The 27,691-nt window shown below is 42.9% G+C and overlaps 3 protein-coding genes across 5 annotated transcripts; all 3 read left to right on the forward strand.

Moving 5' to 3' along the window:
- Nucleotides 1-187: 187 nt before the first annotated feature.
- On the forward strand, nucleotides 188-2,832 carry LOC147240840 (homeodomain-interacting protein kinase 1-like). The gene is made up of 2 exons (XM_086194330.1): nucleotides 188-317; nucleotides 779-2,832. Exons 1-2 carry the CDS (start codon nucleotides 287-289, stop codon nucleotides 2,830-2,832), a joined length of 2,085 nt encoding a protein of 694 aa, XP_086050456.1. The 5' UTR covers nucleotides 188-286.
- A 3,666-nt stretch (nucleotides 2,833-6,498) lies between these two features.
- LOC147240841 (homeodomain-interacting protein kinase 1-like) lies at nucleotides 6,499-20,842 on the forward strand. Of its 2 annotated transcripts, none has more exons than XM_086193067.1 (4): nucleotides 6,499-6,664; nucleotides 7,125-9,473; nucleotides 9,573-9,702; nucleotides 20,728-20,842. In XM_086193067.1, the coding sequence occupies exons 1-2, from the start codon at nucleotides 6,634-6,636 to the stop codon at nucleotides 9,089-9,091; spliced, it is 1,998 nt and encodes a 665-aa protein (XP_086049193.1). In that variant the 5' UTR covers nucleotides 6,499-6,633; the 3' UTR covers nucleotides 9,092-9,473; nucleotides 9,573-9,702; nucleotides 20,728-20,842. The 2 variants fall into 2 exon arrangements, with proteins under 2 accessions (XP_086049193.1, XP_086049192.1); XM_086193066.1 differs by lacking the exon at nucleotides 20,728-20,842 and adding an exon at nucleotides 9,893-10,297.
- Nucleotides 20,843-23,596: 2,754 nt separating this feature from the next.
- Nucleotides 23,597-27,245, forward strand: LOC147240842 (homeodomain-interacting protein kinase 1-like). 2 transcript variants are annotated; one of them, XR_015111191.1, is made up of 4 exons: nucleotides 23,597-23,755; nucleotides 24,212-26,542; nucleotides 26,640-26,769; nucleotides 26,960-27,245. XR_015111191.1 is itself a non-coding variant. In XM_086193154.1 (2 exons), the coding sequence occupies exons 1-2, from the start codon at nucleotides 23,725-23,727 to the stop codon at nucleotides 26,158-26,160; spliced, it is 1,980 nt and encodes a 659-aa protein (XP_086049280.1). In that variant the 5' UTR covers nucleotides 23,597-23,724; the 3' UTR covers nucleotides 26,161-27,245. The 2 variants fall into 2 exon arrangements, 1 of the variants encoding a protein (XP_086049280.1); XM_086193154.1 differs by having other exon boundaries at nucleotides 24,212-27,245.
- Nucleotides 27,246-27,691: the final 446 nt, after the last annotated feature.

The raw sequence follows: 27,691 nt of genomic DNA on the forward strand, positions 1-27,691 counted from the left end.
ATCCATGATGGTGATTGATCATTAAAGGTTGGCCCCGCCCCTTTTCACAAGATCATAGCCGGTTGCCGGGGTAACGCCCCTACCATTCCTGTCAGAACTGTCACAGTATATAAGCAAGTTCACAGTTTTAAATCATCCTGTTTCAAGACTCGATTGTGTTGAGGCAGAATCTCAGTGACTTGTGAATCCAAAACTTAGAGACTTAGAGAGAAACTCCACGTTGTTTGAGGAAATTATCAAGAATCAGATTTGAGCTTTCATTTCTGGCCTTGATTCAACTTTGAGAATGTCTTCATGGATCAACCCGGGCACTTCAGGTAAGAGGGAGAGAATGCTGAGTTTCATGAAAACATGCCTTAACTCTCTTCAATGTTTCAAATAAACTGCCACAGTGGCTCTGGCTCACTTCTGTACAAGTTAAACCAGGGGTGGGCCACCATGTGCCATGGAGGGCCGTGTGTATGCAGGTTTTCCTTCCAACCCAACATTTTAACGAGTGATTCCACTGATTAACACTCTTCTGTGGCTGAAGGTGTGTTAATCAGTGGAATCACCTGTTAAAGTGTTGGGTTGGAAGGAAAACCTGCATACACACGGCACTCCATGGCACATGGTTGCCCACCCCTGAGTGAAACAAACAGGATTATTCTTGGACAGTAGAGTTCAGATTTTATGACCAATGTTTGTTTTTTAAAGGCTTTATTTGGTGACGCACAAAGTTGAAATTCTAGAGTGTTTTTGTGTAAAGCTGATTGAACGTGTTCTCTCTCCACACCAGAGATCCAGGTGGGACAAACCATCCACAGCAGCTCTGCCTTCTACCAGATCCTGGAGTTCATAGGTGAGGGCTGCTTTGGGAAAGTGGCCAAATGCCTAAACCTCACCAAAATGCAGACTGTGGCAGTGAAGATTCTGAAGCACAACAACAAGTTCCTGAAAGACTTGGAGATGGAAATAAAGATGCTGCAGAGGATTGGTGACCTGGACCCCACCCACGCCAATGTTATCCGCTTCCACGAAAGATTCAGTTTTAGGGGACACATCTGCCTGGTCTTCGAGATGCTGGACACGGACTTCTACAATCTCCTTCAACAGCGAGGCTGGACCCCCCTCTCTCTTTGCGAAATTCGGCCCATTGCGCAGCAGCTGCTCATAGCCCTGGACGCCCTGAAGCGTCTCCGCATCCTTCACACAGACATCAAGCCGGACAATGTCATGCTGGTCAGTCAGTACGACCAGCCCCTCAAGGTCAAATTAATTGACTTTGGGGAGGCCATTCCACTGTCATCAGTTGAAGTGGGATTATTTATTCAGCCCGGTGGATTCAGGGCACCAGAAGTCACCCTCGGTCTCCCATTCAATGAGGCCATTGATGTCTGGGGGCTTGGCTGTTTCCTGGGTTTCCTCTATCTGGCAGACAACCTCTTCCCGGTGGACTGTACCTACCAGTCCATGAGGTGCTTGATCAAGGTGCTGGGCCAGCCTGAGGACCACCAATTGAGGGATGGGGTTTATACCCACGACTTTTTCGATGAGGTGGACACGGTTACCGGAACAAAGTGGAGGCTGAAGACTCCACACGAATATGCTACAGCCAACGGTGTGGAGCCTAAGAAGAGGCAGGCCTCCTTTGACCTTCCCAGCTCGCTGGATGATGTGGTCTACATCCACCCAGAAGGAGAGGTAGCGGAATTTGAGGACAGGAAGGTCTTTGTTGACCTTTTAAAGGGGCTTCTGCAAATGGAAGGGGATCAAAGACTCACACCCCGTCAAGCTCTGCAACACCCCTTTTTTAATTTGACCCATCTGACCAAATACGCTCGCACAAGCTCTTATATGACCAACGCTCACCGCATGATGGACATCTGCAGAGTAAAGGACGGGACAGGAGATGATGTCCACATCTCTGCAACCTGCAAACCTTCACTGGATTTGGGGGTCAACGTGAGAAAACAACCCTCTGTTGCTGACAACCAAGTCAATGAAGACAAATGCTCTCGCCCTGGGTTTGAAATCTTCTGGTCTTTAGATGAGGAAAAGGACTCCTGGTCTGCAAACAAATACAGTGACTCCTGGTCCTCAGATGAAGGGAACAACTCACGGCCCTCAGTTGTGGAAAACCAATTCTGGTTTAAAGATGATGACAAAAGCTCCTCATCTTCGGCTGGAGCACACGAGGAAAACAACTCCCACTCTTCAGAAGAAGAGAACGACTGCTGGTCTTCAGATGAGGACGACGACTGCTGGTCTTCAGATGAAGACGACGACTGCTGGTCTTCAAATGAAGACGACGACTGCTGGTCTTCAGATGAAGATGACGACGGCTGGTCTTCAGATGAAGACAATGACTGCTGGTCATCCGATGAGGACGATGACTCCTGGTCATCTGATGATGACAATGACTCCTGGTCATCTGATGATGACAATGACTCCTGGTCGTCCGATGAGGACGATGAGTCCTGTTCATCCGATGAAGATACGGACTCACAGTCCTCAGTTGAGGAAAACAAAATCCGCTTCAAAGATGAAGACAAAGGCTCCTCATCTTCAGAGGGAAATCATGAGGACCACAACTCCTGGTCTTTAAATGAAGGAATCGACTCCTGGTCTTCAGATAAAGACCACGACTCCTGGTTACCAGATGAAGACATTGACCCCCAGTTGAATGAAGAAGACAATCATGCCCGGTTAAAAGATGACAATAACGGCACCTCATCTTCAAATGGAATGCAAAAATCCACTCGCATTTCCGTTTTCAGAAGAATTTACAAGACCTTTCGTCGAATCACGGCTGTGTTTCGCTGCTGCGTCAGACCCAACGCAGAGGATTGACGTTTTTGTCTCAAATGCATTTGTGCTGAGTAGTTACACTCAATGGTCTGATGTGAAAAGAGTCCAGGATAAAAGTCAGACAAGAGGAAATCTGCAGGGTGCTTAGAGCAGGGAAGGCAGGTGCAGCAGTGCCAGACATATCCTGTACACCGGGAGAACAATTTATCAAAAAAAAGCAGAGGAAAATCAAGAGGTAAAATGGTGGCAGAGCATCGAGGCCACGTGGAGTAAAGGCAAAGAATAAGGAGGATTCCAGATGTCCCCAAAGCTGGTTGGAAGACATGGAGATGGTTCTTTCAACAAGAGCTGCCTCAGTGTCATGGAGGAGGACTGGACCGACATGCCAAGATTACCTGGGAAGAGCTTCCCACCTTCCTGAGAGGTAAATGAGCACTACCTGCTGGGCTCTTTTTTAAAAGAACCACAAGCTTTAAAAATTTCACACCAAACTTTTTTTTTTTTTTTTTGGTTTGTTACAGTAAACTGAGCTGTGCTCCTACCAGAACTGGATGTGGAGATGTTTTACCTGCCGTGTCTGATGGATGGACAGCTTTGAACCTTCAGCATCACGTGACAGGAAGGGCATCCTCTTACTGAAGGAAACAAACAGTGAGTCCCAGAACAGACAACAACGACTGCAGTGTTGAAAAAGAGACAGACATATTAGCATAAAACTACGTACTCACTTTTTTTTTTGAATAAAAACAATATTCCAGCTGAGTATGTGTTCATGGATAAGCATAAATGTAGTTTATGTATTCCAAATAATGTTGACGCCTACTGTTGTCTCTGCTTACAGTGTCTCAGCTTACCTCGAAGAGAGGCTGCCTGCACCAAGATGGCCACTACTTCAGCGTGCAAGATGTCATCCCACACCCAGCCCACCCCAGGAATATGGACCAGTATTGCAAAGGATATGTCTGACATGTCTGAATTTATTCATGAATTCCAACCATACTTTGATTAAATACATATTCTGAATCAGTTGTTGATGTGCACTGCAGCTGTGGGAATCATCTTCTTCCCATGTTTGTTGGCATATTTCTAATAAAGCTTTTCTTTGCACGATGAACTTGCTCTACTTCCGGTTCCTTGCTAAGAAACTTTGCTGAATTTCCGGTTTAAGTGAAATTAAACTTATTCATAAACAAAATGCAAAGGTTTCCTGATAATCAAACAGCATTCAATGTAGTAAGCAAATGTAACACAATGGCTTTCACACTACGTCACGGATGTTTTACAGCTGCACACCTCAATCTCTGGGTCTTCATTGAAGCAAGTAAACATATAGAATTATCAGACAATTCCTTTTTCTGCCAAAGGTTTGAAAATGTTTGCTTGTGAATTAAACATGAGCTGACGTGAATCATGTATTTCTCATATATTCTGCTCACATTTGGCCTCAGTATGAAAAACTCCTACATGTTTGTTCTGACACAAGAGAAACACTGGCCACAAATTATAAATTGTTCCCACTCTGGTTAATCAGGAAATGTTTTTTAATTAAAACTTTGGTTTAACGTACAGCTTGTAAAACTAAATACAATAAATATTACCTTGAGGTAAAAAATGAAACAAAAGAAGTTGCCCTGTTACCTGAAATAACTTGAGATAAAAGTAGGTGGGTAAGAATTGAAGAAAACCCTGATGATGAAAGTAAAGGTTGTGTGTTGTTCTATTCCTGCATGTGGGGGGACGTGCTAAAATTATTTTGACTCAGTCACTATTCACTGATAAACTTTGTTTTTGGAAACTATTTCTTATTTTGAATTTTATTTTGAAATTCGTACTGTGTCTTGTTTACCTAGAGCCAGGAAGTTGGTGCTGCTGCTACCAGTGTGTGGCGTTGTTGTCTGGCCCTTGCCTTTCAGCTGCGTGTTTTATAGAAGTGTAATTGGTGTAAATTAATTAGTTTAAAGGAAAACATGCATGTGGGTTTTTAGTCTGTAAAAGTTGGAATGTTGAATTAAACATTGGACATGGAGTCATACGGTCTGTAAAACCTGCATGTGTCATTGTTGTGTAGTTTTCTGGCAAAAATAAATCAACCAAAACTTTGAAAGAAATGCATAATTTTTCTACAAAATAATTCAGTGAAGAATGATTATTTAGAGGCACAGAAAGAAGATTATCAGTGACGTTGAGCACTAAATAGGAATGGCAGATGTACAGCATTCATACAATAGATGGACTGCACAAAAATGAAAAAAATCAGCCATTAGAGAACGATGTGAAGGTCAGGTGGGATGTGAGGAGGGGCTAGAGGGCCCAAGCCTTCTCCGATGGACCCTAGAATGATCATTTCAGTATTGCAGTCATCAAACTTATGCTAATGCACAATAACGGTGCGTCTGTGGCTCAGCAGGTGGCCCACAGCACCTGTGGGGACAGTGAGTATAACCTGCGGAGCCGAACGGTGGTGTGCGGCTCCTGCAGACTTCCATCAGACAAATCCAGCAACTGCTCGGTGTCTTCAGCTTCCCGCTCCTTCCGCAGCGGCGGTGTCTCTGAGGGTCTACTGCCACACACCTATGTGTTCAGCGCCAGCACACCTCGCAAGGTGGGCCCTAACCAACAGAATACATGACTACATTCAGAACTACTTGTTTTTCATTTTCTTTATTTAAAAATCAAGGTGTTTTGATTGAAAGTTGTTTTTTTTTGCATCACATATTAATTTTGTTCACAATTTCCTTCAGAGTGGAACCAGAATGGAGAACTGTCCAATCATGTGAGCTCCTGGATCCATGCAGGAGCCCTTCAGCTCCTTTAGTTTTCAATGATCAGGTCTCCAGTCTCTGTTTTATCAGTGTACTCTGGACAAATGAACAAGCTACAGTATGCAAAAATATGTTTACATCCTTTTTAAAAAAAACAAAAACAATGTACATAGGCATGCTTTGAAATAATGTCCCTTTTGTATGCAATGGTAAAAACAAAATGGGGTTAAGATTCCCATCAAGCCTCCAGCGAGAAGAAAGATGATCTAGTTTGATACTGACCATCTTACAACAATATTTTGGAGAAATGTATGTTAGACAATAGAAGAATGTGTTCCTGTACTATCAGTTCAATAGGATTTTATGAAGATAGAGTGACACAGCAGGGTTGTGGTAACTTCAGTCCATCTATTTTCACAACTGAATTAAAGCTGAATAAGTTCTGCTCCCTCAGCAGTAGAATCCTTCCAGCCTTGCTAAGGATCTATTTTGTGTATTTTTGCTGACATCAATAAACATATTTTCAGAAATCGCTTTGATTTTTTTTATTGATCATGTTGAAAAGCTTAGACGGATCAGGCTATCCTACATGTTTTAGAGATCTGAATAGTTTTTAAATGTATTTTTCCAAAAATATGAGTCAATAAAAAGTAATGAAAGAAAACCCCTTTGCCCTTTAATTTGTGTTGACACGGACAGCACACGTATGTCAACATATGTCCTATTTGTATGTGTTAATGTTGTGGCAGTTCCATTTCCCAGAGCTCCTCACTCTTGGCGAGAATTCCGAAAATGATCCATGATGGTGATTGATCATTAATGGTTGGCCCCGCCCCTTTTCACAAGATCATAGCCGGTTGCCGGGGTAACGCCCCTCCTATTCCTGTCAGAACTGTCACAGTATATAAGCAAGTTCACAGTTTTAAATCACTCTGTTTCAAGACTCGATTGTGTTGAGGCAGAATCTCAGTGACTTGTGCATCCAAAACTTAGAGACTTCGAGAGAAACTCCACGTTGTTTGAGGAAATTATCAAGAATCAGATTTGAGCTTTCATTTCTGGCCTTGATTCAACTTTGAGAATGTCTTCATGGATCAACCCGGGCACTTCAGGTAAGAGGGAGAGATGCTGAGTTTCATGAAAACATGCCTTAACTCTCTTCAATGTTTCAAATAAACTGCCACAGTGGCTCTGGCTCACTTCTGTACAAGTTAAACCAGGGGTGGGCCACCATGTGCCATGGAGGGCCGTGTGTATGCAGGTTTTCCTTCCAACCCAACATTTTAACGAGTGATTCCACTGATTAACACTCTTCTGTGGCTGAAGGTGTGTTAATCAGTGGAATCACTTGTTAAAGTGTTGGGTTGGAAGGAAAACCTGCATACACACGGCCCTCCATGGCACATGGTTGCCCACCCCTGAGTGAAACAAACAGGATTATTCTTGGACAGTAGAGTTCAGATTTTATGACCAATGTTTGTTTTTTAAAGGCTTTATTTGGTGACGCACAAAGTTGAAATCCTAGAGTGTTTTTGTGTAAAGCTGATTGAACGTGTTCTCTCTCCACACCAGAGATCCAGGTGGGACAAACCATCCACAGCAGCTCGGCCTTCTACCAGATCCTGGAGTTCATAGGTGAGGGCTGCTTTGGGAAAGTGGCCAAATGCCTAAACCTCACCAAAATGCAGACTGTGGCAGTGAAGATTCTGAAGCACAACAACAAGTTCCTGAAAGACTTGGAGATGGAAATAAAGATGCTGCAGAGGATTGGTGACCTGGACCCCACCCACGCCAATGTTATCCGCTTCCACGAAAGATTCAGTTTTAGGGGACACATCTGCCTGGTCTTCGAGATGCTGGACACGGACTTCTACAATCTCCTTCAACAGCGAGGCTGGACCCCCCTCTCTCTTTGCGAAATTCGGCCCATTGCGCAGCAGCTGCTCATAGCCCTGGACGCCCTGAAGCGTCTCCGCATCCTTCACACAGACATCAAGCCGGACAATGTCATGCTGGTCAGTCAGTACGACCAGCCCCTCAAGGTCAAATTAATTGACTTTGGGGAGGCCATTCCACTGTCATCAGTTGAAGTGGGATTATTTATTCAGCCAGGTGGATTCAGGGCACCAGAAGTCACCCTCGGTCTCCCATTCAATGAGGCCATTGATGTCTGGGGGCTTGGCTGTTTCCTGGGTTTCCTCTATCTGGCAGACAACCTCTTCCCGGTGGACTGTACCTACCAGTCCATGAGGTGCTTGATCAAGGTGCTGGGCCAGCCTGAGGACCACCAATTGAGGGATGGGGTTTATACCCACGACTTTTTCGACGAGGTGGACACGGTTACCGGAACAAAGTGGAGGCTGAAGACTCCACACGAATATGCTACAGCCAACGGTGTGGAGCCTAAGAAGAGGCAGGCCTCCTTTGACCTTCCCAGCTCGCTGGATGATTTGGTCTACATCCACCCAGAAGGAGAGGTAGCGGAGTTTGAGGACAGGAAGGTCTTTGTTGACCTTTTAAAGGGGCTTCTGCAAATGGAAGGGGATCGAAGACTCACACCCCGTCAAGCTCTGCAACACCCCTTTTTTAATTTGACCCATCTGACCAAATACGCTCGCACCAGCTCTTATATGACCAACGCTCACCGCATGATGGACATCTGCAGAGTAAAGGACGGGACAGGAGATGATGTCCACATCTCTGCAACCTGCAAACCTTCACTGGATTTGGGGGTCAACGTGAGCAAACAACCCTCTGTTGCTGACAACCAAGATGAGGAAAAGGACTCCTGGTCTGAAAACAAATACAGTGAGTCCTGGTCCTCAGATGAAGGGAACAACTCACGGCCCTCAGTTGTGGAAAACCAATTCTGGTTTAAAGATGATGACAAAACCTCCTCATCTTCAGCTGGAGCACTGGAGGAAAACAACTCCCAGTCTTCAGAAGAAGAGAACGACTGCTGGTCTTCAGATGAGGACGACGACTGCTGGTCTTCAAATGAAGACGACGACTGCTGGTCTTCAGATGAAGACGACGACTGCTGGTCTTCAGATGAAGACGACGACTCCTGGTCATCCGATGAGTCCTGGTCATCCGATGATGACAATGACTCCTGGTCGTCCAATGAGGACGATGAGTCCTGTTCATCCAATGAGGACGATGAGTCCTGTTCATCCGATGAAGATACGGACTCACAGTCCTCAGTTGAGGAAAACAAAATCCGCTTCAAAGATGAAGACAAAGGCTCCTCATCTTCAGAGGGAAAACATGAGGACCACAACTCCTGGTCTTCAAATGAAGAAATCGACTCCTGGTCTTCAGATAAAGACCACGACTCCTGGTCACCAGATGAAGACATTGACCCCCAGTTGAATGAAGGAGACAATCATGCCCAGTTAAAAGATGACGATAACGGCACCTCGTCTTCAAATGGAATGCAAAAATCCACTGGCATTAAGGTTCTCAGAAGAATTTACAAAACCTTTCGTCGAATCACGGCTGTGTTTCGCTGCTGCGTCCGACCCACAGCAGAGGATTGACTTTTTTGTCTTAAATACATTTGTGCTGAGTAGTTACACTCAATGGTCTGATGTGAAAAGAGTCCAGGGTCAAAGTCAGACAAGAGGAAATCTGCAGGGTGCTTAGAGAAGGGAAGGCAGGTGCAGCAGTGCCAGAGATATCCTGTACACCGGGAGAACAACTTATCAAAGAAAAGCAGAGGAAAATCAAGAGGTAAAATGGTGGCAGAGCATCGAGGCCACATGGAGTAAAGGCAAAGACTAAGGAGGATTCCAGATGTCCCCGAAGCTGGTTGGAAGACATGGAGATGGTTCATTCAACAAGAGCTGCCTCAGTGTCATGGAGGAGGACTGGACCGACATGCCAAGATTACCTGGGAAGAGCTTCCCACCTTCCTGAGAGGTAAGTGAGCACTACCTGCTGGGTTCTTTTTTAAAAGAATCACAAGATTTAAAAATGTCACACCAAACCTTTTTTTTTGTTTTTTTTGGTTTGTTACAGTAAACTGAGCTGTGCTCCTACCAGAACTGGATGTGGAGATGTTTTACCTGCTGTGTCTGATGGATGGACGGCTTTGAACCTTCAGCATCACGTGACAGGAAGGGCATCCCGTTACTGAAGGGAACAAACAGTGAGTCCCAGAACAGACAACAACGACTGCAGTGTTGAAAAAGAGACAGACATATTAGCATAAAACTACATACTCACTTATTTTTTTGAATAAAAACAATATTCCAGCTGAGTATGTGTTCATGGATAAGCATAAATGTAGTTTATGTATTCCAAATAATGTTGACGCCTACTGTTGTCTCTGCTTACAGTGTCTCAGCTTAACTCGAAGAGAGGCTGCCTGCACCAAGATGGCCACTACTTCAGCGTGCAAGATGTCATCCCACACCCAGCCCACCCCAGGAATATGGACCAGTATTGCAAAGGATATGTTTGAATTCATTCATGAATTCCAACAAGCTGTCACGGATCCAGACCCACAGAGCCCACTGCTCAGGTCCAACGTGAGACAGGTGTTTTGGAGACCAGGGCCCTTATTGATCAAGTTTGATCAAGTTTAACAGTTTCGTTTTAAGTGCAAAGAATTCCTGAAATTTGCTTCTGTCACATTAAATTATAAAATCAAGTTGTTGAATTTCTTGAAGCTGAGAATCATTCCTTATACTGGCCCAGTTATACGACAGCTGGAGAGGTCTCTCAAGTGATGTGAAGTTTCAAGTGTAAATGTGACAAGTCTGTGGGCTAAAACACATTATTGACTACATTTACATGCACACTATATCCCAATTAATGTCATACTTAGATTAAGTTCATATTCTGAATCAGTTGTTGATGTGCACTGCAGCTGTGGGAATCATCTTCTTTCCATGTTTGTTGGCATATTTCTAATAAAGCTTTTCTTTGCACGATGAACTTGCTCTACTTCCGGTTCCTTGCTAAGAAACTTTGCTAAATTTCCGGTTTAAGTGAAATTAAACTTATTCATGAACAAAATGCAAAGTTTTCCTGATAATAAAACAGCATTCAATGTAGTAAGCAAATGTAACACAATGGCTTTCACACTACGTCACGGATGTTTTACAGCTGCACACCTCAATCTCTGGGTCTTCATTGAAGCAAGTAAACATATAGAATTATCAGACAATTCCTTTTTCTGCCAAAGGTTTGAAAATGTTTGCTTGTGAATTAAACATGAGCTGACGTGAATCATGTATTTCTCATATATTCTGCTCACATTTGGCTTCAGTATGAAAAACTCTTACATGTTTGTTCTGACACAAGAGAAACACTGGCCACAAATTATAAATTGTTCCCACTCTGGTTAATCAGGAAATGTTTATTAATTAAAACTTGGATTAACGTACAGCCTGTAAAACTAAATATAATAAATATTATCTTGAGGTCAAAAATGAAACAAAAGAAGTTGCCCTGTTACCTGAAATAACTTGAGATAAAAGTAGTTGGGTAAGAATTGAAGAAAACCCTGATGATGAAAGTAAAGGTTGTGTGTTCTTCTATTCCTGCATGTGGAGGGACGTGCTAAAATTATTTTTACTCAGTCACTATTCACTGATTAACTTTTTTTTTTGGAAACTATTTCTTATTTTGAATTTTATTTTGAAATTCGTACTGTGTCTTGTTTACCTAGAGCCAGGAAGTTGGTGCTGCAGCTACCAGTGTGTGGCGTTGTTGTCTGGCCCTTGCCTTTCAGCTGCGTGTTTTATTGAAGTGTAAGTGGTGTAAATTAATTAGTTTAAAGGAAAACATGCATGTGGGTTTTTAGTCTGTAAAAGTTGGAATGTTGAATTAAACATTGGACATGGAGTCATACGGTCTGTAAAACCTGCATGTGTCATTGTTGTGTAGTTTTCTGGCAAAAATAAATCAACCAAAACTTTGAAAGAAATGCATAATTTTTCTACAAAATAATTCAGTGAAGAATGATTTTTTATAGGCACAGAAAGAGGATTATAAGTGACGTTGAGCCCTAAATAGGAATGGCAGATGTACAGCATTCATACAATAGATGGTGTTACATGTGTGACATGTAGAGCTGGCTCAGGTGAGCCCCTGCATGGTTTCTCCCTCTCTCTCTGTTTCCCTCCTCCCTCTCCTGCTCTTAGGAGGAAGATCCAGGAGGACGCTGGCTGCTTCCTGTTCTGCCCTCCCACATGACATCTGGGAGAGGAGTTGATTGGAGCCTGGTTGCCCCTCCACCTGGCTGGTTACAGGGAGGCCTCTTCATAAGCCACTCCCCTGCTTTGTTCTGGCTCTCTCTCTGGCGACCTGCTGAGCAACAGACTTTGAGACAAATTTGTTAGATCAACCTATTTGGAAGTGGGAGGTGGTAGGTTTAGATTAGATTGGGGTACCCCACACAACTCACATCATGTAGTCTTCTTTTGTATACCACACTAGTTTATGGGTTGGTGCCATCCTTGTGCGTTTTTGACAACCTTTATTCGTTAGACAGGCAGGCCTTTTGGTACCTGTGTTTCTTGTGTCAGGAAGATTTCAGTTAGGCCTTGTTTTGTTATCTTAAGTTAATTTGTTTGGCACAATCCCCTCACGGCCTATCTTCCCTTCCACTTTGTACACGACTTTTGTTCTTTTGATCACCCCTTTTTTTGTGAAATAAATAATTCTTGCACTTATAATTTTCCACTTGGCTGTTTGTGTTATTCCTTGTGTTGCCACAAGGAACGTAACAGATGGATTGCACAAAAATGAAAAAAATCAGCCATTAGAGAACGATGTGAAGGTCAGGTGGTATGTGAGGAGGGGCGAGAGGGCCCAAGCCTTCTCAGATGGACCCTAGAATGATCATTTCAGTATTGCAGTCATCAAACTTGTGCTAATGCACAATAACGGTGCGTCTTTGGCTCAGCAGGTGGCCCACAGCACCTGTGGGGACAGTGAGTATAACCTGCGGAGCCGAACGGTGGTGTGCGGCTCCTGCGGACTTCCATCAGACAAATCCAGCAACTGCTCGGTGTCTTCAGCTTCCCGCTCCTTCCGCAGCGGCGTCTCTGAGGGTCTACTGCCACACACCTATGTGTTCACCGTCAGCACACCTCGCAAGGTGGGCCCTAACTAACAGAATACATGACTACATTCAGAACTACTTGTTTTTCATTTTCTTTATTTAAAAATCAAGATGTTTTGATTGAAAGGTTTTTTTTTTTGCATCACATATTCATTTTGTTCACTATTTTCTTCAGAGTGGAACCAGAATGGAGAACTGTCCAATCATGTGAGCTCCTGGATCCATGCAGGAGCCCTTCAGCTCCTTTAGTTTTCAATGATCAGGTCTCCAGTCTCTGTTTTATCAGTGTACATTGGACAAATGAACAAGCTACAGTATGCAAAAATATGTTTACATCCTTTAAAAAAACAAAAAAAAACAATGTACATAGGCATGCATTGAAATAATGTCACTGTTGTATACAATGGTAAAAACAAAATGGGGTTAAGATTCCCATCAAGCCTCCAGCGAGAAGAAAGATGATCTAGTTTGATACCGACCATCTTACAACAATATTTTGGAGAAATGTATGTTAGACAATAGAAGAATGTGTTCCTGTACTATCAGTTCAATAGGATTTTATGAAGATAGAGTGACACAGCAGGGTTGTGGTAACTTCAGTCCATCTATTTTCACAACTGAATTAAAGCTGAATAAGTTCTGCTCCCTCAGCAGTAGAATCCTTCCAGCCTTGCAAAGGATCTATTTTGTGTATTTTTGCTGATATCAATAAACATATTTTCAGAAATCCCTTTGATTTTTTTTATTGATCATGTTGAAAAGCTTAGACGGATCAGGCTATCCTACATGTTTTAGAGATCTGAATAGTTTTTAAATGTATTTTTTCAAAAAATATGAGTCAATAAAAAGTAACGAAAGAAAAACCCCTTTGCCCTTTAATTTGTGTTGCGTTGCTATGAGTTCACAGCTGTGAAATATGAAGTCGTTTTGACGAATCTCGACAAATTCTTTCGAGAAACTTCCTTCTTTTAGGAGTTAAAAACCGCAGAAAGTCATGAAAATACATATCTCACAGTTACAATCCCACTAGAGATTCCTACCTGGGTGGAATGCCTTAGTTTACACTAATAGATAATAATATCAGACTGCTGGACTGGGAGCCTGTTTAAGTGACTCCGAGCGTGCACTGATCTGATACTCACTCCTGAGTTATCCCAGTTTGCACTGGAGAGGCTCTTCATGCAGGTTTCCCTCTCCAACTTGAACTCCTCTTGTAGAGGAAATTCTGTTATGGAAGCCGTTCCTTTTTTTACCTGTGTGTTCTTAAGTTACAGGTTCCTTGTTACTGTTACTACATATCAAGTGTTAAGGTCATCATGGGCACATATAATGGAGGGGACTACTGAATCCAATGATAAATGCCTCAGCAAGAATATAGAGTCATAACGCTGAACGTTAACGGGCTACAGAACCCAATTAAAAGAGGAAAACTTCTAGCCAAGATGAAAAGAGAACAACAACACATAATATTCTGGCAGGAAACTCATATGGTTAAAACTGGACACCAGAAATTGAAAAAAATGGTTTTTAAAAATACTTTCTTTTCTTCATATGCAAATGGAAATGCAAGAGGAGTTGCAATACTTATTGCAAATAAGGTGGACTTTCAGCTCCCCAAACAGATCGTGGACAAGGAAGGGCGTTTTGTCTTGGTGAGGGAACACTCGACTGGAAAGAAGTAACATTACTCAATATTTACAGACCACCAGGACAGGATAAGACACTAATTGACAGAATATTTGATTTAATAGCTACAGAAGTCTCTGGTGTCATGATCTGTGGGGGGGACTGGAACGCCCAGTTGCATCCCACCCTAGACTCTACAAACCCGACAAAGAGAATGAACTCTGAGTCTCTGTATATTAAGAAAATGATTAAAGGGATCGGTACAATCGATGTATGGAGGGACTTTCATCCACTTACTAAACAATGTCCTTTCTATTCTCACCCCCATGCAGACTATTCTAGAATTCACTATTATTTTTATGTTCAGAACAGACAGGCACAGAGTGCTAGATTGTAACACTGGTGTGAGGGATATATCAGATCACTCGGGAGTATACATGAAAATACATTTGGATGTCCCACACAAAAATACCACCTGGCGACTTAACACCTCCATGCTGAATGATGATCAATTTAAGGACTTCATTAAAAAAGAAATAAGGGACTACTTGGAATTTAACAGTAACACAGAGGTGTCACCGAGTATGTTATGGGATGCTGGAAAAGCAGTATTGCGTGGGAAAATTATAATGTGGTCATCACAAAAGAAAAAAGAAAAACTTCAACGAATCAATGACCTGACAAATAAACTCGACTTACTGGAGCAGAAGCATATAGAGTCTAATGACCCTGCCCTACTAGAACAAATATCTTCAGTAAAATCAGAACTAAACAAGAAACTCAATGACCTGGTGGAACTCAAATTGAAATATGTCAAACAAACCTACTAGGAAAATGGACCTTGAGCGAAAAAAATATTGGCCTGGAGACTGAGGAAACAGCAGTCTGAAAGATCCATTTACAAATTAAAGGACCCTGTCACCAAACAGATGTGTTTTAAACCAGAAGAAATACATAAGTTGTTTGAAATATACTACAGGAATTTATACACTCAACCTCAATTCGCAGAACCAGCCACAGTGAAGCAGTTTTTAGAATCTTTAGACCTGCCGTCCATTGGCACAGAAGAAAACCAGCTGATAACTGCAGATATTACATTAGTAGAGGTCGATAAGGCCATTTCTAAACTGAAAACAAACAAAGCAGCAGGGGGAGATGGGCGACCCGCCGAGTGGTAGAAGTCTTTTAGGGACTCCTTAACCCCACTTTTACTAAGATGTTTTAACTATGTGCTTCAGGGGGGTGAGACCCCACCGTCTTGGAAACAAGCCATAATATCTGTAATACCGAAACCAGGAAAAGACAGGACAGAGTGCAGCTCGTACCGGCCTTTTTCTGTTTTAAATGCTGAGTATAAAATATTTACTTCAATTATTGTCAGTAGGCTTGAAATATTGTCCCAGACCTGATTGATACAGACCAGCCCGGATTTGTTAGAAATAAGCATACACAAGATAACGTCAGGCGTGCAATACACCTGATGGACATTATGAGCAGAAGTAACACGAGGTTCCTTGCAGTTGGCTTTGACGCCGAAAAAGCCTTCGACTCTGTTCGGTGGCAATTCTTATATTTGGTCCTACAACGCTTTGGCTTTAACGATACTGTTGTAAGATGTCTTGAATCAATATATGATTCACCAGTTGCCCAGATCAGAATAGATGGCAGTCGTCCAGGCACAGTCCCTTTGGAGCAGGGATGCCGACAGGGCTGTCCTCTGAGCCCCATCCTGTTTGCTCTATTTATAGAGCCACTCGCTCAAAAAATCAGGGAAGACCCAGAGATTATGGGAATCGTATTTAAGGGAAGAGAATATAAGACATGCCTATACGCAGATGATATCCTGGCAACCCTGTCCAACCCAGATACCAGTCTCCTTAAACCAATGTCCACTCTCGACCAATATGGTTTCTATTCAGGATACAAACTGAACATCGAGAAAACCCAGACTCTTTCTTTTAATGAGTCACCCCAAGAAAACACACATAAAACCTTTGAATTTATATGGAAAACCAGAATATTGAAATATTTAGGAGTTAATATTCCCAAGACCTATGAAGGTATATATGAAGCAAATTACGGTGTCATCACAAACAAAATTAAAAATGACTTGGATAGATGGACTCCCCTGATGCTTGACTTACACAACCGAATAGAAGCTATAAAAATGGTCATACCACCTCAATTGTTATTGCTTTTCCAATCGCTACCTGTAGAAATACCGACTAAACAGTTTAACCAATGGAATCGGATCATCTCTAGATTCATATGGCAGAATAAAAAACCTAGGGTACGCTACAAAACATTACATCTGCCAAAAGAGAAAGGTGGGTTGCCACTTTCATGTCTAGAGGACTACTACAAAGCAGCACAGCTGCAGTATGTTGTCTATTGGTGTAGGGAGGGTTACGATGCAGGGTGGAAGGAGTTCGAATTGAACCAACTAGATATTCCTCTTCAATCATTACTGGGTGACAAAACCCTCAAGATGATGTACTCGAGTAAATTATGCAACCTTACAACGACTCCCCTTAAGATCTGGTTCAAAGAGGTCGGCAATTCAAACTTAGAGAGGAAAGCTCGGCTTTTGAGATGGGTTGACCATGACAGAGATTTCCTACCGGCCCAGCTAGATATCAGATTTAAAGAACTGACCCGAAAAGGCATTACTTCATATTGTGTAATTTCGTCTGACACAGGCCTGGATAGTTTTCAACAGCTGCAGAAAAATCATGACTTAGACAAACAAGATTTCTACAGATATTTGCAGCTCAGGCACCACTTTGACAGAAATATAAAACATTTAAAAGAAGGTGACATGGACCTCATGAACATTGTTTTTGATGCATATAAAGGTAAAATTCACAAGAAAGAGGGCTCCAGAATATACTTGTGCCTACAACTTAACAAAAAATTGTCAACATCGTATGTAAAATGTTACTGGGAGAAGGAAGCAAATATAAGCTTGACAGAAGACGAGTGGCTAAACATATGCAAAATAAATTCTTCTATCACCAGTTCAGGGAAATGGAGGGATTTTGCATGGAAAAATATAATTCGATTTTTTATTACCCCAAGAAGAAAATATTTACAGAGTGGCAGAGCAGAATTTGGGCATTGCTGGAGACAATGTAACGATGTAATGGCTGACCACACTCACATCTTTTGGTGCTGTCCAGTAATTCGGCAATATAGGCAAGATGTAGTTAAAGAAATAAATTAAATCCATAATTTAATCTTAATTTTTGGGGATTATTTTTGAGACACCTGACAAATGATCAAAGTGTGACACAAAACAACAATAACATGATGTGATGTGATACGTTGATCTCATTTTGATGACATTGTGGGGATTTAAATCCGGTTTAGCCATGAGACGTGACTGTTCCCTCAAAAGGTTCCACCATCAGCTGAATCCATTTACATGGTGGTTTGAACCAGTTGACCACTTTTTTGTTGCCTATGTGGGTGATACAGCACACGTATGTCAACATATGTCCTATTTGTATGTGTTAATGTTGCGGCAGCATTAAAGCTTTTGAAAACAGATGAGTTAGAAAACACTCTTCAGATGAAGACAACGACTGCTGGCCTTCAGATGAAGACAACGACTGCTGGTCTTCAGATGAAGACAATGGCTCCTGGTCATCCGATGAGGATGATGAGTCCTGGTCATCCGCTGAGATTCAGATTCAGATTCAGATAACTTTATTTATCCCCGAGGGGCAATTAAAGATCACAACTCAAAGCCTGATACAACTATCACAAGCCGTCACAATTATTACAGATTGAAAGTAATAATGGTACACTTCAGAAATTTAACAACAGCACATATACATTTGTTGATCGAAGCGAAGTAAAATCTGGTCAACTGGACGTAAGTTTATCTTGAAGACGTTTCACCTCTCATCCGAGAGGCTTCTTCAGTTCTAGTGAAGAGTGTGGAAACTCCAGCTTATAAACCTATGTGGGAGTGGTCAGTGCTATTGTGGTGGAAACGACCCTCCCGAGACTCACCTGGCCTCCCCAAACGACAGTCGTTGTGCGGTGTCAGGGAGTTTCAGGGGTGGTCGTTAGGGAGTTTCACCGACCACTCAGATGCTAATGGTATACCAGATTGCTTTTCTGGCTGTGAGGGGTGGGATCTTTAGGGTGAACCAGTCTTTGAAATGAAATTGAGAAATTAAGGAGAATCTATAATAAGCACCGCATCCCTGTGTCTTTTAAACCAGAAGACACTCTGAGACAAAGACTGGTTCACCCCAAAGATCCCACCCCTCACAGCCAGAAAAGCAATCTGGTATACGCTGTCAGATGCAGTGAGGCCTGCACGGATCTCTACATAGGGGAAACCAAACAGCCCCTCAACAAGCGCATGGCCCAACATAGAAGAGCCAACTCTGGAGGACAGGACTCAGCGGTTTTCCTCCACCTCAAGGAGGAAAGCCACTCCTTCCAGGACGACCATGTCCAAATCCTCGACAGAGAGGACAGATGGTTTGAAAGAGGAGTTAAAGAAGCCATCCACGTCAGGATAGAGAAACCATCTTTGAACAGAGGAGGTGGACTGTGACATTTCCTTTCACCTATTTACAACCAAGTCCTTTCAAAGCTTCCCCAAAGAGTTCAGCTGAAAGACCCATGTGGAACGGCTGATGCCAGCACAGCCCATTAGCATCTGAGTGGTCGGTGAAACTCCCCAAAGACCACCCCTGAAACTCCCTGACACCGCACAACGACTGTCGTTTGGGGAGGCCAGGTGAGTCTCGGGAGGGTCGTTTCCACCACAATAGCACTGACCACTCCCACATAGGTTTATAAGCTGGAGTTTCCACACTCTTCACTAGAATTGAAGAAGCCTCTCGGATGAGAGGTGAAACGTCTTCAAGATAAACTTACGTCCAGTTGACCAGATTTTACTTCGCTTCGATCTACGATGACCTGGATGAATGAGAACCTACACAGACATATACATTTGTTGTGTATGTACGCTAAACTTGAGCAGTCCGTTGACCCAGTGGAGGCAAGTGAGAGTGAGGCGTCGCAGCAAGAGCCGCGCCAGCCAAGCCCGGGCGGGGCAGGCTGCAGCCAACAGGCGCTGCCACCCCAAGGGAGGTGGAGAGGGCAGAGGCGGGGGTCAGGAACACACGGGGGAGGGGGGGATAGTACGTGCCATTTGCGTCACCAAGGCAGAAGGAGTTCTCCTGGAGAATAAACAGTGGGCAGATGACCTTCAGTAGCCGTGAGGTTGCTGTGTTTGGGTTAGGGCAGAGGAGCACACAGGATGAGGATGATGAGTCCTGGTCATCCGATGAGGACGATAAGTCCTGTTCATCCGATGAAAATACAGACTCACAGTCCTCAGTTGAGGAAAACAAAATCCGGTTTAAAGATGAAGACGAAGGCTCCTCATCTTCAGAGGGAAAACATGAGGACCACAACTCCTGGTCTTCAAATTAAGAAATCGACTCTTGGTTACCAGATGAAGACATTGACCCCCAATTGAATGAAGGAGAAAATCATGCCCGGTTAAAAGATGACAATAACGGCACCTCATCTTCAAATGGAATGCAAAAATCCACTCGCATTTCCGTTTTCAGAAGAATTTACAAAACCTTTCGTCGAATCACGGCTGCGTTTCGCTGCTGCGTCAGACCCAACAGCAGAGGATTGACGTTTTTGTCTCAAATACATTTGTGCTGAGTAGTTACACTCAATGGTCTGATGTGAAAAGAGTCCAGGATAAAAGTCAGACAAGAGGAAATCTGCAGGATGCTTAGAGCAGGGAAGGCAGGTGCAGCAGTGCCAGAGATATCCTGTACACCGGGAGAACAATTTATCAAAAAAAAGCAGAGGAAAATCAAGAGGTAAAATGGTGGCAGAGCATCGAGGCCACGTGGAGTAAAGGAAAAGAATAAGGAGGATTCCAGATGTCCCCGAAGCTGGTTGGAAGACATGGAGATGGTTCATTCAACAAGAGCTGCCTCAGAGTCATGGAGGAGGACTGGACCGACATGCCAAGATTACCTGGGAAGAGCTTCCCACCTTCCTGAGAGGTAAATGAGCACTACCTGCTGGGCTCTTTTTTAAAAGAATCACAAGCTTTAAAAATGTCACACCAAACTTTTTTTGTTTATTTTTTGGTTTGTTACAGTAAACTGAGCTGTGCTCCTACCAGAACTGGATGTGGAGATGTTTTACCTGCTGTGTCTGATGGATGGACAGCTTTGAACCTTCAGCATCACGTGACAGGAAGTGCATCCTCTTACTGAAGGAAACAAACAGTGAGTCCCAGAACAGACAACAACAACTGCAGTGTTGAAAAAGAGACAGACATATTAGCATAAAACTACATACTCACTTATTTTTTTGAATAAAAACAATAATCCAGCTGAGTATGTGTTCATGGATAAGCATAAATGTAGTTTATGTATTCCAAATAATGTTGACGCCTACTGTTGTCTCTGCTTACAGTGTCTCAGCTTACCTCGAAGAGAGGCTGCCTGCACCAAGATGGCCACTACTTCAGCGTGCAAGATGTCATCCCACACCCAGCCCACCCCAGGAATATGGACCAGTATTGCAAAGGATATGTCTGAATTCATTCATGAATTCCAACCATACTTTGATTAAATTCATATTCTGAATCAGCTGTTGATGTGCACTGCAGCTGTGGGAATCATCTTCTTCCCATGTTTGTTGGCATATTTCTAATAAAGCTTTTCTTTGCACGATGAACTTCCTCTACTTCCGGTCCCTTGCTAAGAAACTTTGCTAAATTTCCGGTTTAAGTGAAATTAAACTTATTCATGAACAAAATGCAAAGGTTTCCTGATAATCAAACAGCATTCAATGTAGTAAGCAAATGTAACACAATGGCATTCACACTACGTCACGGATGTTTTACAGCTGCACACCTCAATCTCTGGGTCTTCATTGAAGCAAGTAAACATATCGAATTATCAGACAATTCCTTTTTCTGCCACAGGTTTGAAAATGTTTGCTTGTGAATTAAACATGAGCTGACGTGAATCATGTATTTCTCATATATTCTGCTCACATTTGGCCTCAGTATGAAAAACTCCTACATGTTTGTTCTGACACAAGAGAAACACTGGCCACAAAGTATAAATTGTTCCCACTCTGGTTAATCAGGAAATGTTTCTTAATTAAAACTTTGGTTTAACGTACAGCTTGTAAAACTAAATACAATAAATATTAACTTGAGGTCAAAAATGAAACAAAAGAAGTTGCCCTGTTACCTGAAATAACTTGAGATAAAAGTAGGTGGGTAAGAATTGAAGAAAACCCTGTCAATGAAAGTAAAGGTTGTGTGTTGTTCTATTCCTGCATGTGGAGGGACGTGCTAAAATTATTTTTACTCAGTCACTATTCACTGATAAACTTTGTTTTTGGAAACTATTTCTTATTTTGAATTTTATTTTGAAATTCGTACTGTGTCTTGTTTACCTAGAGCCAGGAAGTTGGTGCTGCTGCTACCAGTGTTTGGCGTTGTTGTCTGGCCCTTGCCTTTCAGCTGCGTGTTTTATTGAAGTGTAAGTGGTGTAAATTAATTAGTTTAAAGGAAAACATGCATGTGGGTTTTTAGTCTGGAAAAGTTGGAATGTTGAATTAAACATTGGACATGGAGTCATACGGTCTGTAAAACCTGCATATGTCATTGTTGTGTAGTTTTCTGGCAAAAATAAATCAACCAAAACTTTGAAAGAAATGCATAATTTTTCTACAAAATAATTCAGTGAAGAATGATTATTTAGAAACACAGAAAGAGGATTATCAGTGACGTTGAGCACTAAATAGGAATGGAAGATGTACAGCATTCATACAAAAGATGGACTGCACAAAAATGAAAAAAATCAGCCATTAGAGAACGATGTGAAGGTCAGGTGGTATGTGAGGAGGGGCTAGAGGGCCCAAGCCTTCTCCGATGGACCCTCGAATGATCATTTCAGTATTGCAGTAATCAAACTTGTGCTAATGCACAATAACGGTGCGTCTGTGGCTCAGCAGGTGGCCCACAGCACCTGTGGGGACAGTGAGGATAACCTGCGGAGCCGAACGGTGGTGTGCGGCTCCTGCAGACTTCCATCAGACAAATCCAGCAACTGCTCGGTGTCTTCAGCTTCCCGCTCCTTCAGCAGCGGCGGTGTCTCTGAGGGTCTACTGCCACACACCTATGTGTTCACCGTCAGCACACCTCGCAAGGTGGGCCCTAACCAACAGAATACATGACTACATTCAGAACTACTTGTTTTTCATTTTCTTTATTTAAAAATCAAGATGTTTTGATTGAAAGGGTTTTTTTTTTGGCATGACATATTAATTTTGTTCACTATTTTCTTCAGAGTGGAACCAGAATGGAGAACTGTCCAATCATGTGAGCTCCTGGATCCATGCAGGAGCCCTTCAGCTCCTTTAGTTTTCAATGATCAGGTCTCCAGTCTCTGTTTTATCAGTGTACTTTGGACAAATGAACAAGCTACAGTATGTAAAAATATGTTTACATCCTTTTTAAAAAAAACAAACAAACAATGTACATAGGCATGCATTGAAATAATGTCACTTTTGTATGCAATGGTAAAAACAAAATGGGGTTAAGATTCCCATCAAGCCTCCAGCGAGAAGAAAGATGATCTAGTTTGATACTGACCATCTTACAACAATATTTTGGAGAAATGTATGTTAGACAATAGAAGAATGTGTTCCTGTACTATCAGTTCAGTAGGATTTTATGAAGATAGAGTGACACAGCAGGGTTGTGGTAACTTCAGTCCATCTATTTTCACAACTGAATTAAAGCTGAATAAGTTCTGCTCCCTCAGCAGTAGAATCCTTCCAGCCTTGCTAAGGATCTATTTTGTGTATTTTTGCTGATATCAATAAACATATTTTCAGAAATTGCTTTGATTTTTTTTATTGATCATGTTGAAAAGCTTAGACGGATCAGGCTATCCTACGTGTTTTAGAGATCTGAATAGTTTTTAAATGTATTTTTCCAAAAATATGAGTCAATAAAAAGTAATGAAAGAAAACCCCTTTGCCCTTTAATTTGTGTTGACACGGACAGCACACGTATGTCAACATATGTCCTATTTGTATGTGTTAATGTTGTGGCAGTTCCATTTCCCAGAGCTCCTCACTTTTGGCGAGAATTCCGAAAATGATCCATGATGGTGACTGATCATTAATGGTTGGCCCCGCCCCTTTTCACAAGATCATAGCCGGTTGCCGGGGGTAACACCCCTACCATTCCTGTCAGAACTGTCACAGTATATAAGCAAGTTCACAGTTTTAAATCACTCTGTTTCAAGACTCAATTGTGTTGAGGCAGAATCTCAGTGACTTGTGCATCCAAAACTTAGAGACTTAGAGAGAAACTCCACGTTGTTTGAGGAAATTATCAAGAATCAGATTTGAGCTTTCATTTCTGGCCTTGATTCAACTTTGAGAATGTCTTCATGGATCAACCCGGACACTTCAGGTAAGAGGGAGAGATGCTGAGTTTCATGAAAACATGCCTTAACTCTCTTTAATGTTTCAAATAAACTGCCACAGTGGCTCTGGCTCACTTCTGTACAAGTTAAACCAGGGGTGGGCCACCATGTGCCATGGAGGGCCATGTGTATGCAGGTTTTCCTTCCAACCCAACACTTTAACAGGTGATTCCACTGATTAACACACCTTCAGCCACAGAACAGTGTTAATCAGTGGAATCACTCTTTAAAGTTTTGTGTTTGGAAAACCTGCATACACATGGCCCTCCATGGCACATGGTTGCCCACTCCTGAGTGAAAAAAAAGGATAAATCTTGGACAGTGGAGTTCAGATTTTATGACCAATGTTTATTTTTTAAAGGCTTTATTTGGTGACGCACAAAGTTGAAATCCTAGAGTGTTTTTGTGTAAAGCTGATTGAACGTGTTCTCTCTCCACACCAGAGATCCAGGTGGGACAAACCATCCACAGCAGCTCGGCCTTCTACCAGATCCTGGAGTTCATAGGTGAGGGCTGCTTTGGGAAAGTGGCCAAATGCCTAAACCTCACCAAAATGCAGACTGTGGCAGTGAAGATTCTGAAGCACAACAACAAGTTCCTGAAAGACTTGGAGATGGAAATAAAGATGCTGCAGAGGATTGGTGACCTGGACCCCACCCACGCCAATGTTATCCGCTTCCACGAAAGATTCAGTTTTAGGGGACACATCTGCCTGGTCTTCGAGATGCTGGACACGGACTTCTACAATCTCCTTCAACAGCGAGGCTGGACCCCCCTCTCTCTTTGCGAAATTCGGCCCATTGCGCAGCAGCTGCTCATAGCCCTGGACGCCCTGAAGCGTCTCCGCATCCTTCACACAGACATCAAGCCGGACAATGTCATGCTGGTCAGTCAGTACGACCAGCCCCTCAAGGTCAAATTAATTGACTTTGGGGAGGCCATTCCACTGTCATCAGTTGAAGTGGGATTATTTATTCAGCCAGGTGGATTCAGGGCACCAGAAGTCACCCTCGGTCTCCCATTCAATGAGGCCATTGATGTCTGGGGGCTTGGCTGTTTCCTGGGTTTCCTCTATCTGGCAGATAACCTCTTCCCGGTGGACTGTACCTACCAGTCCATGAGGTGCTTGATCAAGGTGCTGGGCCAGCCTGAGGACCACCAATTGAGGGATGGGGTTTATACCCACGACTTTTTCGACGAGGTGGACACGGTTACCGGAACAAAGTGGAGGCTGAAGACTCCACACGAATATGCTACAGCCAACGGTGTGGAGCCTAAGAAGAGGCAGGCCTCCTTTGACCTTCCCAGCTCGCTGGATGATTTGGTCTACATCCACCCAGAAGGAGAGGTAGCAGAGTTTGAGGACAGGAAGGTCTTTGTTGACCTTTTAAAGGGGCTTCTGCAAATGGAAGGGGATCGAAGACTCACACCCCGTCAAGCTCTGCAACACCCCTTTTTTAATTTGACCCATCTGACCAAATACACTCGCACAAGCTCTTATATGACCAACGCTCACCGCATGATGGACATCTGCAGAGTAAAGGACGGGACAGGAGATGATGTCCACATCTCTGCAACCTGCAAACCTTCACTGGATTTGGGGGTCAACGTGAGCAAACAAACCTCTGTTGCTGACAACCAAGATGAGGAAAAGGACTCCTGGTCTGAAAACAAATACAGTGAGTCCTGGTCCTCAGATGAAGGGAACAACTCACAGCCCTCAGTTGTGGAAAACCAATTCTGGTTTAAAGATGATGACAAAACCTCCTCATCTTCGGCTGGAGCACACGAGGAAAACAACTCCCAGTCTTCAGAAGAAGAGAACGACTGCTGGTCTTCAGATGAGGACGACGACTGCTGGTCTTCAGATGAAGACGACGACTGCTGGTCTTCAGATGAAGACGACGACGGCTGGTCTTCAGATGAAGACAATGACTGCTGGTCATCCGATGAGGACGATGACTCCTGGTCATCCGATGATGACAATGACTCCTGGTCGTCCGATGAGGACGATGAGTCCTGTTCATCCGATGAAGATACGGACTCACAGTCCTCAGTTGAGGAAAACAAAATCCGCTTCAAAGATGAAGACAAAGGCTCCTCATCTTCAGAGGGAAATCATGAGGACCACAACTCCTGGTCTTTAAATGAAGGAATCGACTCCTGGTCTTCAGATAAAGACTACGACTCCTGGTCACCAGATGAAGACATCGACCCCCAGTTGAATGAAGAAGACAATCATGCCCGGTTAAAAGATGACAATAACGGCACCTCATCTTCAAATGGAATGCAAAAATCCACTCGCATTTCCGTTTTCAGAAGAATTTGCAAGACCTTTCGTCGAATCACGGCTGTGTTTCGCTGCTGCGTCAGACCCACAGCAGAGGATTGACGTTTTTGTCTCAAATGCATTTGTGCTGAGTAGTTACACTCAATGGTCTGATGTGAAAAGAGTCCAGGGTAAAAGTCAGACAAGAGGAAATCTGCAGGATGCTTAGAGCAGGGAAGGCAGGTGCAGCAGTGCCAGAGATATCCTGTACACCGGGAGAACAATTTATTAAAAAAAAGCCAACGAAAATCAAGAGGTAAAATGGTGGCAGAGCATCGAGGCCACATGGAGTAAAGGCAAAGACTAAGGAGGATTCCAGAAGTCCCCGAAGCTGGTTGGAAGACATGGAGATGGTTCTTTCAACAAGAGCTGCCTCAGAGTCATGGAGGAGGACTGGACCGACATGCCAATATTACCTGGGAAGAGCTTCCCACCTTCCTGAGAGGTAAGTGAGCACTACCTGCTGGGTTCTTTTTTAAAAGAATCACAAGCTTTAAAAATGTCACACCAAACCTTTTTTTTTTTTTTTTTATTTGTTACAGTAAACTGAGCTGTGCTCCTACCAGAACTGGATGTGGAGATGTTTTACCTGCTGTGTCTGATGGATGGACGGCTTTGAATCTTCAGCATCACGTGACAGGAAGGGCATCCTCTTACTGAAGGAAACAAACAGTGAGTCCCAGAACAGACAACAACGACTGCAGTGTTGAAAAAGAGACAGACATATTCGCATAAAACTACATACTCACTTATTTTTTTGAATAAAAACAATATTCCAGCTGAGTATGTGTTCATGGATAAGCATAAATGTAGTTTATGTATTCCAAATAATGTTGACGCCTACTGTTGTCTCTGCTTACAGTGTCTCAGCTTACCTCGAAGAGAGGCTGCCTGCACCAAGATGGCCACTACTTCAGCGTGCAAGATGTCATCCCACACACCCAGCCCACCCCAGGAATATGGACCAGTATTGCAAAGGATATGTCTGATACGTCTGAATTCATTCATGAATTCCAAACATACTTTGATTAAATTCATATTCTGAATCAGTTGTTGATGTGCACTGCAGCTGTGGGAATCATCTTCTTTCCATGTTTGTTGGCATATTTCTAATAAAGCTTTTCTTTGCACGATGAACTTGATCTACTTCCGGTTCCTTGTTAAGAAACTTTGCTGAATTTCCGGTTTAAGTGAAATTAAACTTATTCATAAACAAAATGCAAAGGTTTCCTGATAATCAAACAGCATTCAATGTAGTAAGCAAATGTAACACAATGGCTTTCACACTACGTCACGGATGTTTTACAGCTGCACACCTCAATCTCTGGGTCTTCATTGAAGCAAGTAAACATATAGAATTATCAGACAATTCCTTTTTCTGCCAAAGGTTTGAAAATGTTTGCTTGTGAATTAAACATGAGCTGACGTGAATCATGTATTTCTCATATATTCTGCTCACATTTGGCTTCAGTATGAAAAACTCTTACATGTTTGTTCTGACACAAGAGAAACACTGGCCACAAATTATAAATTGTTCCCACTCTGGTTAATCAGGAAATGTTTCTTAATTAAAACTTTGGATTAACGTACAGCT

This window comes from Aulostomus chinensis, chromosome 22 (assembly GCF_037954235.1).
Source record: "Aulostomus chinensis isolate RoL2024-O1b breed Wild chromosome 22, RoL_Achi_v1.0, whole genome shotgun sequence".
NCBI classification, from domain to species: domain Eukaryota; kingdom Metazoa; phylum Chordata; class Actinopteri; order Syngnathiformes; family Aulostomidae; genus Aulostomus; species Aulostomus chinensis.